Here is a 15,975-nt window from a genome sequence, read left to right on the forward strand (position 1 = left end):
GAACACTGAACAGGCTCCCAGGGAGGTTCTGGAGCCTCCCTCTCTGGAGATATTTATGACCAGCATGGATACATTCCTGCATGACCTCGTATAGGTGCCCCTGCCCTGGCAGGGGGGGTTGGACCAGATGATCTTTCAAACTCCCTTCCAAAATCAAATGTGTAACCTGAATGGTTAGAGAATGGAATATGCTGCCCAGGGAAGCGGTGAGGTCGGCATCTCTGGAGGCGTTCAGGAAATGTGTGGACACTGCAGTTCTTGTGTTGCATGTTTTAATGGCCCTGGTGGTCTTAGGGTGGATGATCTTAGAGGTCTTTTCCAGCCAAGACATTCTATGATTGTATGATTATAGTATTTTCTTAGGAATGTTTATAACAAGAACAGTTTATAAGAAGATGCATTTTTAGGTAAGTGCTTTTCTGACTCTGAGTAGTAAAAGGTCCTTGGGGTTATAAATGGTGTTAGCAACCAACTGATCAAGGTTTGTTTTTTGCATGTGTTCTGAATTGGCTGTTTGCATGGTCTGGTACTGGGTACTGGGTTCCTCTGTATTCCTCTGTTAAGACAATCTGCTGACTTGACCTCAATTCTGGCATGTTGCACAATATCACAACACATATTTTCCTGACCTTGTCTCATCAGTTCTACTTCACATCTGTGGGTTCTCTGACTTTGCATTTTCTGTAAAGCTGAAGGCTTGGCAGGGCTGGCACAACCAAACTGATCCTGACCAAACGTTGCTGCTGCACCACACACACAGTGACTATTGATAATGAATTATCACGCTCTGAACTACTTTTTACACTTCTAATGTGGATCATGGGAAGAAAGTGGATCACCCACAGCAGTGAGCACATCAGTTAGGTGTCCTCTTTTTCATCTTATATTAAACTTTCCTTAGGGAGGATGGTACTTTGTGAGCAACCTCAGGGTACTGCTCCACATCCACCTTCGTGTGCAATGGATTTCAAGTTGATATAAATGAATTTCTAGACTACACCTCTGTGGCCTCTCCCTCACAGATTGGGTTCCTTTTCTGAAACAATCTTTTTCTGTCCTTCTCTAGCCTCCCTTGCAATAGTAAAATACAAGGGATATTTCTGATGCAATTCACTGATAATGTGTCTTCAGATTTCACATAAGTTCTGATGCTGATCTGCCTCTTGACTACAAGAAAGCCAATCTCAAAAATGTCATTCACAGCAGGCTTCTTCTAGACTTCTTTAGAAAGCTTGTGAATAATGCTGGAATTAGGTAAGAAAGTTCATATATGCATACATATATATATATGGATGAGGCAGTTTTCAGGTTATTCATTTGCTACTGCCTTGCCTTCTTGAAAATGCCAAACATAAAGGAAATCTTTAAGGGGGGGAAGGGGAGCATAAGGAATGCACAAAAAGTAAAGTTAAAGAAATGTGGGTAAATACTTTCAATGAAGTCAACATTACAACGGGTTGGTGATCAACTAGACAAAAGCTATCTGGACAGAGGAGACCAACATTACACAGCTGTGTCAAGGGCTGCAAGCCTTAGGTGAAAGAGCATCCTGGAGTCTAAAGGCATCAGAATATAAAGGTTATTAGCCTGATGAAAGGGAGATACAGAAGGAAAGAGAATTATGGAGGAAAGAGTACAGTCAAGTTGTTATAGGCAAAGGTGGATATTAACTGACCTGAAAGGAACCTTAAATTTGATTGTGAGGTAAGATTAGAGTGTAGATAGGGGAAATATGAATAGGAAAGATTACTCTTTTACCCCTTAGCAATTTAGACTTTGTATCTTTGGTTAAAAGAATAAATACCTTTGCTTTGAAAAGACTCTTCTTGAGTCACTTTAATCAGTTGCTGTCACAGACTGCTGGAGGGATAAGGACTTTCAGCTGCAAATGTGGTCTATTATATCATCGTGGTTTTCAGATGTAATCCAGTAAGCCAGTCTGAAAATGAGGGGAGTGCCTGATTTATCCAAAGCAAGGTAGAGGCAGGGAGGCCTGTCACCCAAGTGCAATTGTGATGGACAAAAGGAAGACTTAATCCCTATCCAGGACTCAAAGAATTGTTATTTTTATTTTGCTTGGTTTGTTTTCTTCCCTTTTCAGCTTTTTTTATTTCTTTGTTTTTCTCCTGTAAATGATGAATACAACAACATTTGTGATATTCACCTCTTCAACACTTAATTCATTTTTTCAAGTGCATAATGCACCACAACAGTCCTCAGCCTTTCTTCTTCCTGTTGTCTTTATAGCTGTGAATTCCTGTCACAGTTTGAGTATGAAAAGTGGAAATCTGGATATAATATACTTAACATATATAGATAATTTAAGTCTTAACCATTTAGAAAACATTAGTATAGAACATCATAAATATTTTTAGGCTATGCTATGTCTGCTGAGATGAGCTTCATGAAAAGTTACTTAGGATAGTCTTGGCTAATCCTTCTGGGGAGAAAGACACCCTATGAAGGTTACTCAAGTTTTGCAGAACTACAAAACAGCTGAGTTCTTATCTCATAATATAAAATTCATCTCTCCAAGCCTTTTGTGAAAGGCTAGTGACTGTGGATATGGATTTTTAGATAGAGAATGGAATGGAATGGAATGGAATGGAATGGAATGGAATGGAATGGAATGGAATAGAATAGAATAGAATAGAATAGAATAGAATAGAATAGAATAGAATAGAATAGAATAGAATAGAATTAACCAGGTTGGAAAAGACCTTTGAGATCATCAAGTCCAACCTATCATCCCACACTATCTAATCAACTAAACCATGGCACCAAGTGCCTCATCAAGTCTCCTCTTAAACACCTCTAGGGATGGTGACTCCACCACCTCTCTGGGCAGCACATTCCAATGGCTAACAACTCTCTCTGGGGAGAACTTTCTCCTCACCTCCAGCCTAACCCTCCCCTGGCACAGCTTGAGACTGTGTCCTCTTGTTCTGGTGTTGGTTGCCTGGGAGAGGAGACCAACCCCCACCTGGCTGCAGCCTCCCTTAAGGGAGTTGTACACAGCCATAAGATCTCCCCTGAGCCTCTTCCCCAGGCTAAGCAACCCCAGCTCCCTCAGCCTCTCCTCACAGGGCTGTGCTTCAGACCCCTCTCCAGCTTTGTTGCCTTTTTCTCGGCACTCTTCCAGCATCTCAACCTCTTTCCTAACCTGGGGAGCCCAGAACTGGACACAGGACTTAAGGTGTGGCCTAACCAGTGCTGAGCACAGGGCAGAATGACCTCCCTGCACCTGCTGGCCACACTGTTCCTGAAGACTAAGTTGAGATAAATATAATGGTTGGATATAAAGATATCATTAGAAAGAAGGATTGTAGGAAAGCACTGAAACATCCTAGTCTGGTTCAGGATGAGAAGGACATGGAAAAATAACAAAAGTGTTTTAAAATCCTATGGCATAACTTTAAAAGCCTAGATTATCAAAAATATACCTGTGTGGACTTAATATTTATTGCTAACTTTCTTATTACATAAACATTTGTTGAAAGGAGAAGTCTGTACCCAAGTGTTCTTTTTGCATCAAATCTGTGTTTTTAAAAACATTGTATTTGATTTTATTTCTTTATACCAAAAACCATTTCCCTTTTGCAACCTAGTTACTGAAGCTGCAAATATTGTAACTCCTGTACATTTTGTACATACCCATTGCATTCCATTGCAGATTGCAGTTCTGCTTCTAAACACAGCTTTCATTTGCTTCCCACTGAGCTGGTCTGGCAAATTTAATGTTGGGGGGGGAAGTTTCAACCCACCACAAACTGGAGCAGGAAGCCTCTCATGCTACACTCTGAACATCAAGCCCCACAATACTTTGCTCTAGCCAGCACTTTCATTTTGAAGCTGGCATGATGTGAGCGTGGTACAAACAGTGGCAGGCTCAACACAACCCATGACAACATGGGAAGGATTAAACCAGGGATATAGAAAAGCATCTATGGTCCAGGTTAGGGGGGAAAAAAGAGAGGATAGACCTGTTCTTTGAGTGACTGTATTGAAACCAGTAGGTTGTATGCTCCTATTAGGACGGAGTAGGTCAGAGAGCTTGTTTGTGCCATGAAATGTGCAATGATGCAGTTGCACTAGGGCCACAGTGCTCATTCTGATCTTACAGCAATTTTGCTCCAAGAAAGGCATTTGCAGGATTGTCTGAGGCTGTTTGAAGAATAATCTGATAAGTATGATTCAACTTGAAGTAAGCACAAATGCAAGGCACAGAGAGATGCCCTCTTTGTTCTAGTCTACACAGTAATAGATAGCAATAAGGTCACTCTGTAGTATGTGAAGAAAAGCTGAAATTCTGCAAGGCTGTAGATTTATTAAATGGAGACAAATGTGCACTGTTAGGAGTGTACATATCATATTTGCCATGTGTCTCACCTGGATATGCCAAACATGAGCCAGAACCTTTTCAAAATGTTGGGTAAGAGAAAGAACCTCTGTCTGGGTCTGCACCCATGAATGTGTTCCAACAGGATAATATAAGGGACATTCATACTTCTCTGTGCTGCATGTCACAGACAGGAAGCATCTGTATCTCAGCTGCATTTGTGCTTTGAACAGTAAGGGTGCTAAAGCAATTTTTGAGGAATAGCCAATATGGTCTAAATTTATTGTTCCTTCAAACACTTTTTTTTCCTCCTGAATATTTTTTCCCTGCCAATAATCTCAGAAAGTATCATATTCAAACAAAACAGAAAGAGGTGGAGAGGCCTACTAAGTAGAAGGCTATCATCACTTTTAACAAGGTTATCATATGCAGAAGTGTTGCAGATAAAAGCAAATACATTTTAGCACAGTGTATAGAGAACTTCCAGTATTCATTGCCACAGGAGGCTGGGTGGACAGAGAGTGCGAGCCGATTCAAAAAGGTATTAGAGGCATTCATAGGCAACAGGTCTAGATGCTAAGTAGCTACAAATGAGAACAAGAGATGTGCCCTCCGACATCCCTTATAGAATGATTGTAAATTCTGAGAGAATACAGCAGGAACAGATGACAGAAAGTGGCCACACTCATGTTTTCCTTAAACAGCTGCTCCCCTTGTCACTGACCACGAGCAGCATGCTGGCCTGGGTACATGAGCATGTCTCATGTTCTTAGCTCACATCTGCCTAACTAATGAGTTGTTCAGAGCAGAGTGTCTCAAAGCCTCCCATTAGTGCAGGCAAAGTTTAATTTGGTAGCTATGACAGAATTGCTGCTTTCAGCACCTATCTCCCTGAGAGTTGTGAGATGGAGTGAGAGCTGTGCCCGGCCAACATGATGTGGTGGCTATGGGCTGAGTGCCCAGGAATTGCTCTGCTGCAGCCACTAAGCTAGCACAGGGTGGCTTAACTGTTAATTAGCAGCTTCCCCAACACCCAGAGTATGTAGATCTGCCTCTTTCAAGCTGTGATTTTTCTGCCACCATAATTTTGCAGCCACAGCCAAGAGCTCTGTATAAGACCCGAGATGGTCTATTACATGTGACAAATGTGACAAAGCTTCTTGAATAATTTATATCTAAGGCTCCATTTCATACTTATTTGTTATCCCATGGGTTTCCCCTAGGGTATGCCATTTAATTTCAATTTAGAACAGAAGTTCCATAAATTACCACTGCACAGAAGTTGCTTTAGCATGTCATTTATGAAGGTAATGGCGCACGTTGCAGCAGCAGTGTTTCAGAGTTTCCACCCCAGGATTACAGATCCAAGGTAAACTGGTAAATGCAGAAGGATTTTGCAAATTCACCTTAGCATATCAAGGCAAATCACACCTTAATATTGTGAACTCTTAGGGCAATGTTTCTGCACCAGCATGGCCATCTAGATTCCCTGCTAGCATTCAGCAGAAAGGAAGTGTGTGTATTGTGCCATGTGTGTTTAGATACCAGTCCCAGGGCCTGAAAATGCTCTCAGGAAGAGTATTAAGACATACTTAGGGTAATATATAAAGAAGGCCTGTTACACTGAGAGATGTCAATCCTTGGTTTAAAATTATCTGGATCTTGATTCCCTGAGTATATGATTTTCTTAAAAGAATCATAACTTCAGAGACTCTCTTGTCTAGGTAATCATTTCAACAACAATTTTACAAGGTGTCATCCAAGTATTACTTAATATGTGTACAAATCTCTGTTGTCTTCCAAAAGAAACATAATGTCTCATCTTCTCACCTTAAAAAAGAATGTAAATTATACAGCAGTAAATGCATGTCAGGAAAAATCACTTGTTTATGTGTCTTGCCTAAGTGAAAATCGTGTCACTACAACCAGAAGGACTATGTGCGTGAGGCCACGTGTTGGAAAAATGTCTCTCCTTAGGTACTGAGGTTTCATTTTTATTAATGCTTATTATGATGACTTAAATTATCAAAAGTAAGTATTTCCTTGAGTAAGACTAAGGGCTAATTTGGGATCTGCTGATTTCATAACAGTGTTTTGTGGTTTGTATCGTTACTTTCTCTTACAACTACATAGTTCAGAAGAAAAATATAACGTAACATTGTGCTAGCAAATAAATGTGCAAATCTAGAACTGCTCTGACTGGAATTATTTAAACAGTGTCCCCAAAAGGAAGGGATTCTTGTTTGGGCTGCAGTGTGCAAAGCTACCAGGTACAAACAACGCAGCAGAGACTCCCCAGGTTGTGTGTATCTTACTCTAGTGACTAGAGTCTGAAGACCTGAGGTGCTGTGCCTGTGAGATAGGATTGAATGAGCCACTTTTCCATTCTCAGTCACACACCTGTCTTTTTGGTGATTTCCCCCATGTAAATTTGAAAGTAGATCTTGTTATGTTTAAGTAAAGACTTCACACCAGTAATAAATACATCCTGTTGCTGTTAGGCAAATCTCATGGACTGTGAAGCTTCTTTGAGACTATTTAAGAAAGAGTTAGGTGTCACTTGCCTGAGGGAAGGTATATGTGAATCAGCCAGACAGCTGGTTCCCTTCTCTGTGGTGCCCCTAACTTGCCTAGGGGCAGTTATTGCTGTCAGAGCTTTGCCTTTGTCCTGTTTGATACGTGTTCATGAGGCAAAGAGGAATGAGGATTTCCTTCACAGAAGAAGGAAATCCAGGATTTTCAGTCAAATCTTACAGTGCTTGTGATATATGTAGCGAGCAATCATTTTAGGGAGGGCTGCAGAAAGGGTGGGAGAAGGGATGGGCTGCGACAGAGTTCAGCAATAGAAACAAATGGAGATTTTTAAGATGTGCTACTTTGAGGCAGTTTTGCCTAGTTCAGGAGAAGACATTCAGTGCATAAAGTGCACTTGTGAATGGCCTACATAGTTTTAGAATCCAGTTGCAGTTCAGCTACATCTATCTCAGCTTGCTTGCATAGTTTCTGATGCATGTCAGCCACTCACGACCATATTGCTTATCACACAACTAGAAATCTGTTTTCACTTAGCTTGCCAATCTTCTTACCAAACTGTGTGAGCCCTGACACCTCGCAACAAGTGTTTGGTTGGGGTTTCTGAATGTAGGAAAGATCTTGGTCTGTCACACTGCCAGTCCAATTCCTATTTGGTTTGTCTCCTTTTCCCTGCTTGTTCTTTCACTTCCTTTAGTTTTCCCATCTGGGATTGTAAGGTGGAAACAATGACAGTTCAGTATATGCTGCAATTCAGGTGATCGTTGAATATTCTTCCAGGGAGGTTGCTGTTCCTCAGTTTCTGATGTTACCATTTCTGATGCGTGTGTTGTATGTGCTTCATGTATCTGATTAAAGGCATTGCTTTGGATCCAACAGGCCAGAACCAGTATTGTGGACAAAGGATGGTGGAGAGCTGCCAGATCCAGAGAGAATGGTTGTCAACGGCAGGGTCCTAAGCATCAGTTTCCTAAACAAAACAGACAATGGCACATACCGGTGTGAAGCCAAAAATCCTATCGGCCGGAACAGCACAGAGTATGTCCTGATAGTACATGGTGAGTGTGTGCTTCTTATCTTTGCCATGCATGTTCTGCATATGTAGCATTTCAACAAGATGCAATCAGTGGCTTATGATCATTACCAAAAGAAGAGCAAGAAGAAAAAGCCCAGAAAATGGAATTGCACTGCTATTGATGCTATCACCCAGCTGTGGGGAATGTGCTTGCTTCCTTTTATTGGCATGCCTCTCTGCACACAGTTTAAGCAAAACATGGTCACCTATGGTGTGAACTATTTGCAAAGGAAGAATCTGTAAAACTGTTTTGCAGCATGCTGATGCTGCTTTATAAGTCCTTACCTCGGGCACATGGTGTTCAGGTACTTTCTTCAACACAAGTTGTAGCCTGCTGCTGAGAAAATGCATCTCATACAAATTAGCTGATCATCATCTGGCTTATCATCAGTCAATCCTCAAAAGCATGACATGCCCTAAAGTCATGATACTTCTAATAAAATCTTTTTCTAGTAAAACAAGGAGTTTCATGTCAAATTACAGTTGGTTTTCCTCAACGAGGCACCAATATGTCACATGAGAGAAACAGCTGCCTTTTACACTGGTCATGGAATAGATTGATATCACTGAAGTACAGCAGGAACTGTAATGCCAAGTTACCATTTCCCTTCAATACAGCCTGGTAATATGGATCTAGCAGTTTGGAAACAGAATGTTTTCTGACCACAGATATCTATATGCTAATTCCTGGGAGACTGTGTTCTGTGATTTGAATTCTAACCTCAGTGAATGTAAAGGCAAATGCTGCAGTGTAATTCCTTTTTGCTCCAGTTTAAAAAACCCCTATGACTTCCTATAATTGTAACAAAATAATGCAACAACCTAATAGAAATTCTCTTATGTAAATAGACATGCAAACTAGACAGATTTTATTTGCTCTTGATGAATTCAGATATAATAAATGTGTTTATTTGGTGCTTGTAAGGTCTCAAAACCAATTTTTGATGCAGGTTTAACCTGCCTTTAGGTATTTGGCAGAAGACTTCTAATAAGTGCTGCTTTTAACTTTCAGTAATGATCTATTTTTTGGCACTGTTGATGAAATGTCATTTACCAAAAGAACCCCAGAGTTTATTTTTCATTTTTCTTAAAGTTCACTGTTAGTTTGTGTAGGATTAGTGGCAGAATAAAGAGGAGGTCTTTGCATGAGGAACACAGAGCCTGTACTGCTGCGTGAGTATTTCTGTGTTACAGACAAGCAGAAGAACTAAACCCTCTAACCTCTACTTACATTGATAACTACAAAAAGAGGGGGGGGAGAAATAAGTCTTTTGCATCCCAGCAGTGCTTCTGTGCTGGTTGTTGGCTGCAGGCACAAAGTGCACTGCTTTCAATGAGGCAGCAGCTTCTGCACTAGCCAAATATTGAAACATCTGTGGGGTTTGAGCAATTTATTTGTGTGTTTCTTTCTGCAAACGTGGCCTTTTGGGGTGGCAGACTTCCCTCTTGCTGGTGACTTTGCAATGCACCTCTATCAAACAATGCCTCACGATCTCCTATGCGTGTTTCACATAGTGGCATCTCCCCTGTTGATCTGATTATCTTGCAACAACTTTATGGCAGTCTGTAAAATCATTCATTATCAGGAAGGCACTCTGCTATGTTTGGCAGCACATTAGGCATGTTATCAGGTTGAGCTTGCACATTGCTGACCTTTTCTGTTATGGGTAACAGAGTTTTTCAAACTGCTGTTCTGTAATTCCAGTGTTAGAACTAGAGAAGGTAAATGTCAGGTGCTTTCGAGGTTTCTGAAACAATGATAGCAGTGACAGACTGTGTGGTGATGTTTAGCACTAAAAATTTACTGCATTTCGGAGTTTTTAAGTATAGAAGAGAAGGGCACTATTGTTTTATCAAGGGTAGCACAATCAGTTGAATAGATCCATTTCAGTGGTGTCTTACCCCTTCTTTAGCTCACTAGAGACAAATGGGATTGGGTTTCCCCTTTACCAGTCAGTGGGGGCCTCCCTGGACTGCCACGACTTTTGGAATATAAGAGAGCAGTTTAGCAACCTCCTCCACCAGTTCCCTCAGCACCCATGGGTGTATCCCATCAGGTCCTGTGGACTTGAAGACTCTCAGGTTCATCAGAGGGTCATGAACCTGTTCTTCACTCACCATGGGCAGTTCCTTCTTCCAGTCCTTGCCCTTATCTTCTGTTATTCTGGGAGTGTGGCTGGAGCCCTTGCCAGTGAAGACTGAGGTAAAGAAGTCATTGAGAACCTCAGCCTTCTCCATGTCACTTGTCACCAGCTCTCTTTCCTTTCTCAGGGGACCCTCACCTTCCCTAGGCTTCTTTTAACCATTAAGATACCCATAGAAGTTTTTACTGTTCCCCTTGATCTCCCTGGCTAGATGTAATTCTAACTGAGCTTTAGCTTTTCTAACCAGGTCTCTTGCTGCTCACACAGCTTCCTCATATCCCTCCAGTTCCAGCTGTCCTTCCACTCCTTGTACACTTTCTTTTTGTGTGCCAGTGTGTCCAGGAGCTCCTTGCTCATCCAGGCAGGTCTCCTAGCATTCTTTCCTGCTTTCCCCTTTGTGGGTATACTTTGCTCCTGGGCACAGAGAAGGTGATCCTTGAACACTGATCAGCTGTCCTGGGCCCCCATTCCCTCTAGGGCTTTGTCCCATGGTACTTTGGCCAGCAGATCCCTGAAGTGATCACAGTCTGCGTGCCTAAAATCCAGGGTTGCAAGCTTGGGATACATCCTCTAGTTGCCCTATTGGATATTAAATTCTCTTGCTTCATGGTCACTGCATCCAAGGTTATCCCTGAGCTTCACATTGGTGACCAGCCCTTCCCTACTGGTGAGAACAAGGTCCAGCACAGGCTTTTCTCATTGGTTCCTCTACCATCTGGAGGAGGAAGTTGTCATCTGTGCATTCCAGGAACATCCTGGAATGCTGGTACCTGGCTGTGTTGTCCCTCAGCAGATGTCAGGGTGGTTGAAATCCCCCACAAGTACCAGGGCCTGTGAACATGAAGCCAATTCTATTTGCCTGTGGAGGGTCTCATCTGCTTGGTTCTGCTAGTCAGGTGGCCTGTAGCAGACCCCTACAGTAACGTCACCTTCCCCTGCTCATGCCACATACTGAGCTGACTCAAAAGGAGCCCCTGGGGTACAGTCAGTCACAATTTTCTCCTCCTGTGCCTGTTAGCCTGCCTGTACCAATGGCCAGGTGCTGCCAGCTGTCCGACCATGCCCCTGCCCTCTCGTGCCCCACTCCCTGGGTTCCAATGAGCAAAAAGTCTGCTGCCTGCAGCTCACAGTCCGAGAGTCTCTTCTGTTTTCACCGGGTTTGAATCTCCCACAGCTTCTCCAGGAATGCCCCCAGCCACAACTCCCTCTCAGGCACCCTTGTGACACAGGCCAAGTCACGTTGGGTCACCTTGCTCCCCCCCATCTGAGTTTCTGTCTCTCCGAGCACCCCCTTCCCCCCAAAGACCATGGCACAGCATGGTGCTAGCTGGTGCCAATGCAGTTAGCTTTCATTTTTGCCCTATTAAACTGCCTCTATTTTGACCCTCTTGTTATATATTTCCTCTCCCCTATCCATCTCAGAAGAGGAGTGATAGAGCAGCTTTGTTGGCCCCCACCCAGGGCCAAGCCACCAGAAGTACCATCAAGGAAACACTTCATGAAGCAGGAAGATGGGCACAGAGGGTTTATGTAGGCAGCAGTACAAAGGCAAAACATAGTTTGCTCAAATATTTGTCTCATGCAATTACAAAGGCACAGGCTTTAATGCCTCCAATTGTTGTCATTTCTGTATACTAATTGGTGAGCTTAGTGCTTTAGAAGTGCACATTCTGGCTAGATATATAATGTCCTTGTTTTGGTAATGGGCCCCAGGCAATTTTCAGTCTCTTCCACTTTATTAAGAATTTTTATTTACCTTTGTCCAAATGATAGTCACTAATAAACTGCCAAACACGCAGCTCTCAAGTGAAAAACTGGCACAGCTTCCACTTGCAAAGCTCAGGTAATAACTGCACTGCTTTAGCTGGAGTTGAGGAAGGAGGTGGTTGCTCATGATCAACATGAAGTCACAGCTCTTCTGTAAGGAGCAGCAGTTCATAACATCTGGATGTCAGGTGAAGACTTAGCTGAGCATTACCCTGAGTGTGTGACAGACATCCAGGTCATTGGGCAATCTGCATGGAAACAGGAACAGTTGATGATTTGCAGCCCTATTTATGATGCAGTACCTTGGTGAAACGTCCTGATTTGCCAGGCTAAAGGCACACATTCAAGTAATTGAAATACTGAGAGCTATGAGAGCTATATGCAGCTATCAGAGTCATATACTAATTAGCTATCAAAGCAATATGGACATTAACATGAATCAGCAGCTGTGGATGGTCAAGGCAATTCTTACTGCCGCAGTTACACACAGCAGAAAGCAGCTGAGCTGGGAACTCAGTATCTGGAGAACACAGAGTGGTGTAGCATGTTCCTTTGACTTCAGCCTCTCAGTGATGTTGTTGCCTTTTTTTCCTTTCCCCTCTTGGGCATGCTATTTCTTTTTCTTTCCCCCCAAATAAAAGGCAACTGGAAGCCAAGTTACATCCTCGTTAATAGTTCAAACAGAACATATTCTACAATGTCTAAGACCAAAGGTCCCCCTGCACCTTTCCTTTGGACTGTATTTATCTTCCACTCGCTTGTCCAGGCTCATTTCAAAACAGTTATCATCGCAGGTTTCACAATCACCTGCGGCAACAAGTTTTTGAGGTGAGTTATTTGCTTTGAGGGAAAACCATTCTCTTGTTTGTTTAAGCCTGCTGTTTGATCTCTTCTTTTTTTCAATCTCTTTGGCCCCTTCTAGTGCTTTTGCTGTAAATCTGCAGTTAAAATCAGTTAAAAACACTTTTGTTTTCTTGCTGCTTCACTTCAGTAGAGTCTTTGAGTATTCCCATCCCGCTCCCAATTTCTCACGAATTATGATCTTAGAGTCTGCATTTCCTGGATTCCTGGCCCTTGTATCCTCTCTCCTTCTGTCATGCTTTCTTTTTCACCCTTTTCTTCTTGTTTGCTCTAGCAGTAAATCTCTGTAATTGACTATTCTCCATGTCTCCAACAGCTCTATGCCAAATTTGCACCAAACCCCTTGTTTCCTGCATCCAAATGTACTTATGGAGGTTCCTGTTCCGTGGCCACCCATAATTCCCAGGATTGCATTTTTAGTTCTGTACAGGTTTCTTCTGAAATTAGTAGAAAATGTATGGAACCCAAACCACCTCTGAAATGAAACAGACTCCTCTGCTTCTATCTAGGAGTAATTTAGATTCCTTTATCTTGGCCTGTTCATTTGGTCATTACTACATTTTTTATCATGTTTCATTTCTGTTGTGATCCTCTCCTTCCTTTGTATTTGTAACTCACTGGTTCACATCTCTCACTCTACTATTCTACTCAGGTTTTACTTTGGTAAATTGAAATAAAACAGAGGAGGTGAGATCTGTTTGTTTGTCTTCTTTGATTAATGAGCTTATCAGATAGGTAATAGATCTCTTGATTTGCAAACACTTTCACTACATGCCTCTGATAATTATTAGGCACTGGTTTTGGACACCTTATCCTCATAAACATATATAAAAACCATATAAAAACTATTCACTGAAGGGACAAGAGGGAGGTGGGAAAGAAAGGAGCAGCCCCCACATGGAGCAGCATGCTCCTCGGTGATCTGGCTGCCCTCTCTTGTGTTAAAACCCTAGACACCGAGGTAGCTGGACAGTTTCTAAAGTTTCCTCCTTTCTGGTTCCTGAGTTGAAATGAAATTACAGATGCGTCTGAGAAAAAAGACTTTCTTTTCCTATGGGAAAATCCTACCCTTAGACTGAACAAAGCTTGGGCTTTGCAGAAAGAACCGAGCAGACCCGTGGGGATGTGGAGCAATGCTAACATGCACAGCTACAACAGAGGGGGCTTTCGGTGAAGAAAAAAGCCCTGCCCTTGTAGCAATCAAGGTGTACCAAAACTGTGAGGCTCAGAAGGCTGTTAGGGACTTCATTTGAAAATCTGTCCATGTCAATGCCTATGCAGTTTTCTTTTGAGATTTAATTTTTTATATCTGTCTAAGTTAAAAAAAAAAAAAGCAAAGCAAAGCCTCAGTTTTGGTTCCATAAAACAGAGTTGAAATGTCTTTCCTGTTCCCATCTTCAGAAAAGTACAAATAACATTAAAAAATCCAGAAGATGACTCACAGGCTGAGGAGCCTAAGCTTTCTGTTGGAAAATATATAAACAAAAAACTGCTCTTTACTTTTTTGTTCTTCTTATCCCCTTCACCACTATGCATATGCATATGTCTTGGTAGGGCCAAATGGGCCCAGCACAAACCCAGGCAGGTCCAGCCCTACACTGAACCTCATACATTTTTGGCATATTTTCACGTTAATAAAAAGTTATTAATATTTTTATTAATATTCCTAGTTGCCATATAATTACTTTTCATAGATGTGTACATTCTATAGCCGCAGATACAGACAGACACACGGACACACACATACAAAGCAGACAAATAAAACCACCAACAACAGCAACAATAAACCACAACACAAACAAACCAAGAAACAAGCAAACCAAAACCAAAGAAACCTAAACAAAGCAGCAAAGGTCAGTGGCCTCTCCAGGAGGAGAGATGGGGTTTGTTTGTGGATTTTGTTTTTCACCTTCATGTCTTTTGAAAGCCACAACTGCTAGATGGCTTCCTTGCAAGAGCTGGGGTGTGGGGGAATGGCGCCTCACTGTGGCAGGCCTGAGAAAGTGACTCGCTATACACCTCTGTTAGAGGTAGCATTATACACATACAGAATTTTGGCTAAGGTCTTTAGTAACACATAACACCTGAAAATATTTAATTTTCTATGTACATATATAATTGGCTCATATGCATCAGAACCACAGAATCAGAGAATCAATGAGGTTGGAACAGGCCTCAGAGATCATCAAGTCCAACCTGTCACCCATGACCCACTCATGACTAACTAAACCACGGCTTCAAGTGCCACGTCCAATCCCCTCTTGAACACCTCCAGGGATATGATAGTGCTTGGTTGGGAATCCTGATGTGATTTATGATAAAGACTGCATTTTAGTTTTGAATTGATGATGTTCTTTCCCCATAATCAATAACTGAATAAAGTTCATATTTGGATGCTTGCATATAGGTAGAGTACCTACAAGAAAGTACTTCTTGAACTAGATACACTGCATACATTGCTGTGACTTTTTTGTACTGTGAGTTAATTATCACTAATTTATTGTAGCAGTGCAGCTTGCTTTTTAGTTTTCCTGGCCTCCAAGCTTTGCTATTTCTTATCTTGCTAACCTTCTTGAACTTTACTTCAATCATGGTTTTTTTGTTTGAGGGGTCAGTATGTAAAATTACTGTGCCTGTGAATAGCACATGCAGTCTTCATGAACAAGGTATAACTGTTAGCAGAATAATTTCCCCTGAGACTGATGACAAGGTTGTAGCTTATCAGTTGCTAATGATCTGCTCTTCTGATCTAGCTCATTTATTATTCACAAAATTCAAACCATTAAGAAATTATTGAAGTGACTTTCCTGCACCATTAGGTGCTATGTGTATTGTAGCTGTTTGTGTCCCACATGGTGCTTCTGTAACTTGCCTTTTCCTTGAGAATAGGCTGTTCAGTTCTGTGACAATTCAGGAAAGGCAAATTACAGGATATAGAGTGATACTGCTTAAAACATCCACTGGTGGAGGCCAGCCTGGGGATGCATCAGTGCCATGTATTGCTACCATCTGAGACTAGAAACCTTGAGAAGGTAGCACAAATCATTGGTTCTGTGCAAACAGAGATAGATGTAAGTGCTTTGAGAAGATTGCAAACAGCACCCTGCGTCTGTGGGAGGCAGAGAAAGCTTCTGTAAAAATTAGGCATCTTTCTGACAGAGTTTCTGTGACTAAGGTCTCTCTGATCACCTGTGGAGATGAGTGTAGAGGCTCAGAGAAATAGACACATAGAAATTTGCTCATCTTAAACCATTAAT

The 15,975-nt window shown here is 41.9% G+C and overlaps 1 protein-coding gene across 4 annotated transcripts in view; it reads left to right on the forward strand.

The window, feature by feature from the left end:
- CADM2 (cell adhesion molecule 2) overlaps positions 1 to 15,975 on the forward strand; it is a 632,714-nt gene that overhangs the window by 561,341 nt on the left and 55,398 nt on the right. For all 4 annotated transcript variants that reach the window (XM_054165780.1, XM_054165782.1, XM_054165783.1 and 1 more), the window contains one exon: positions 7,751 to 7,929. In XM_054165780.1, the coding sequence (XP_054021755.1) occupies positions 7,751 to 7,929 (179 nt within the window). The remainder of the gene's footprint in view (positions 1 to 7,750; positions 7,930 to 15,975) is intronic.

This window comes from Dryobates pubescens, chromosome 12 (genome assembly GCF_014839835.1).
Source record: "Dryobates pubescens isolate bDryPub1 chromosome 12, bDryPub1.pri, whole genome shotgun sequence".
Taxonomy (NCBI): Eukaryota; Metazoa; Chordata; class Aves; order Piciformes; family Picidae; genus Dryobates; species Dryobates pubescens.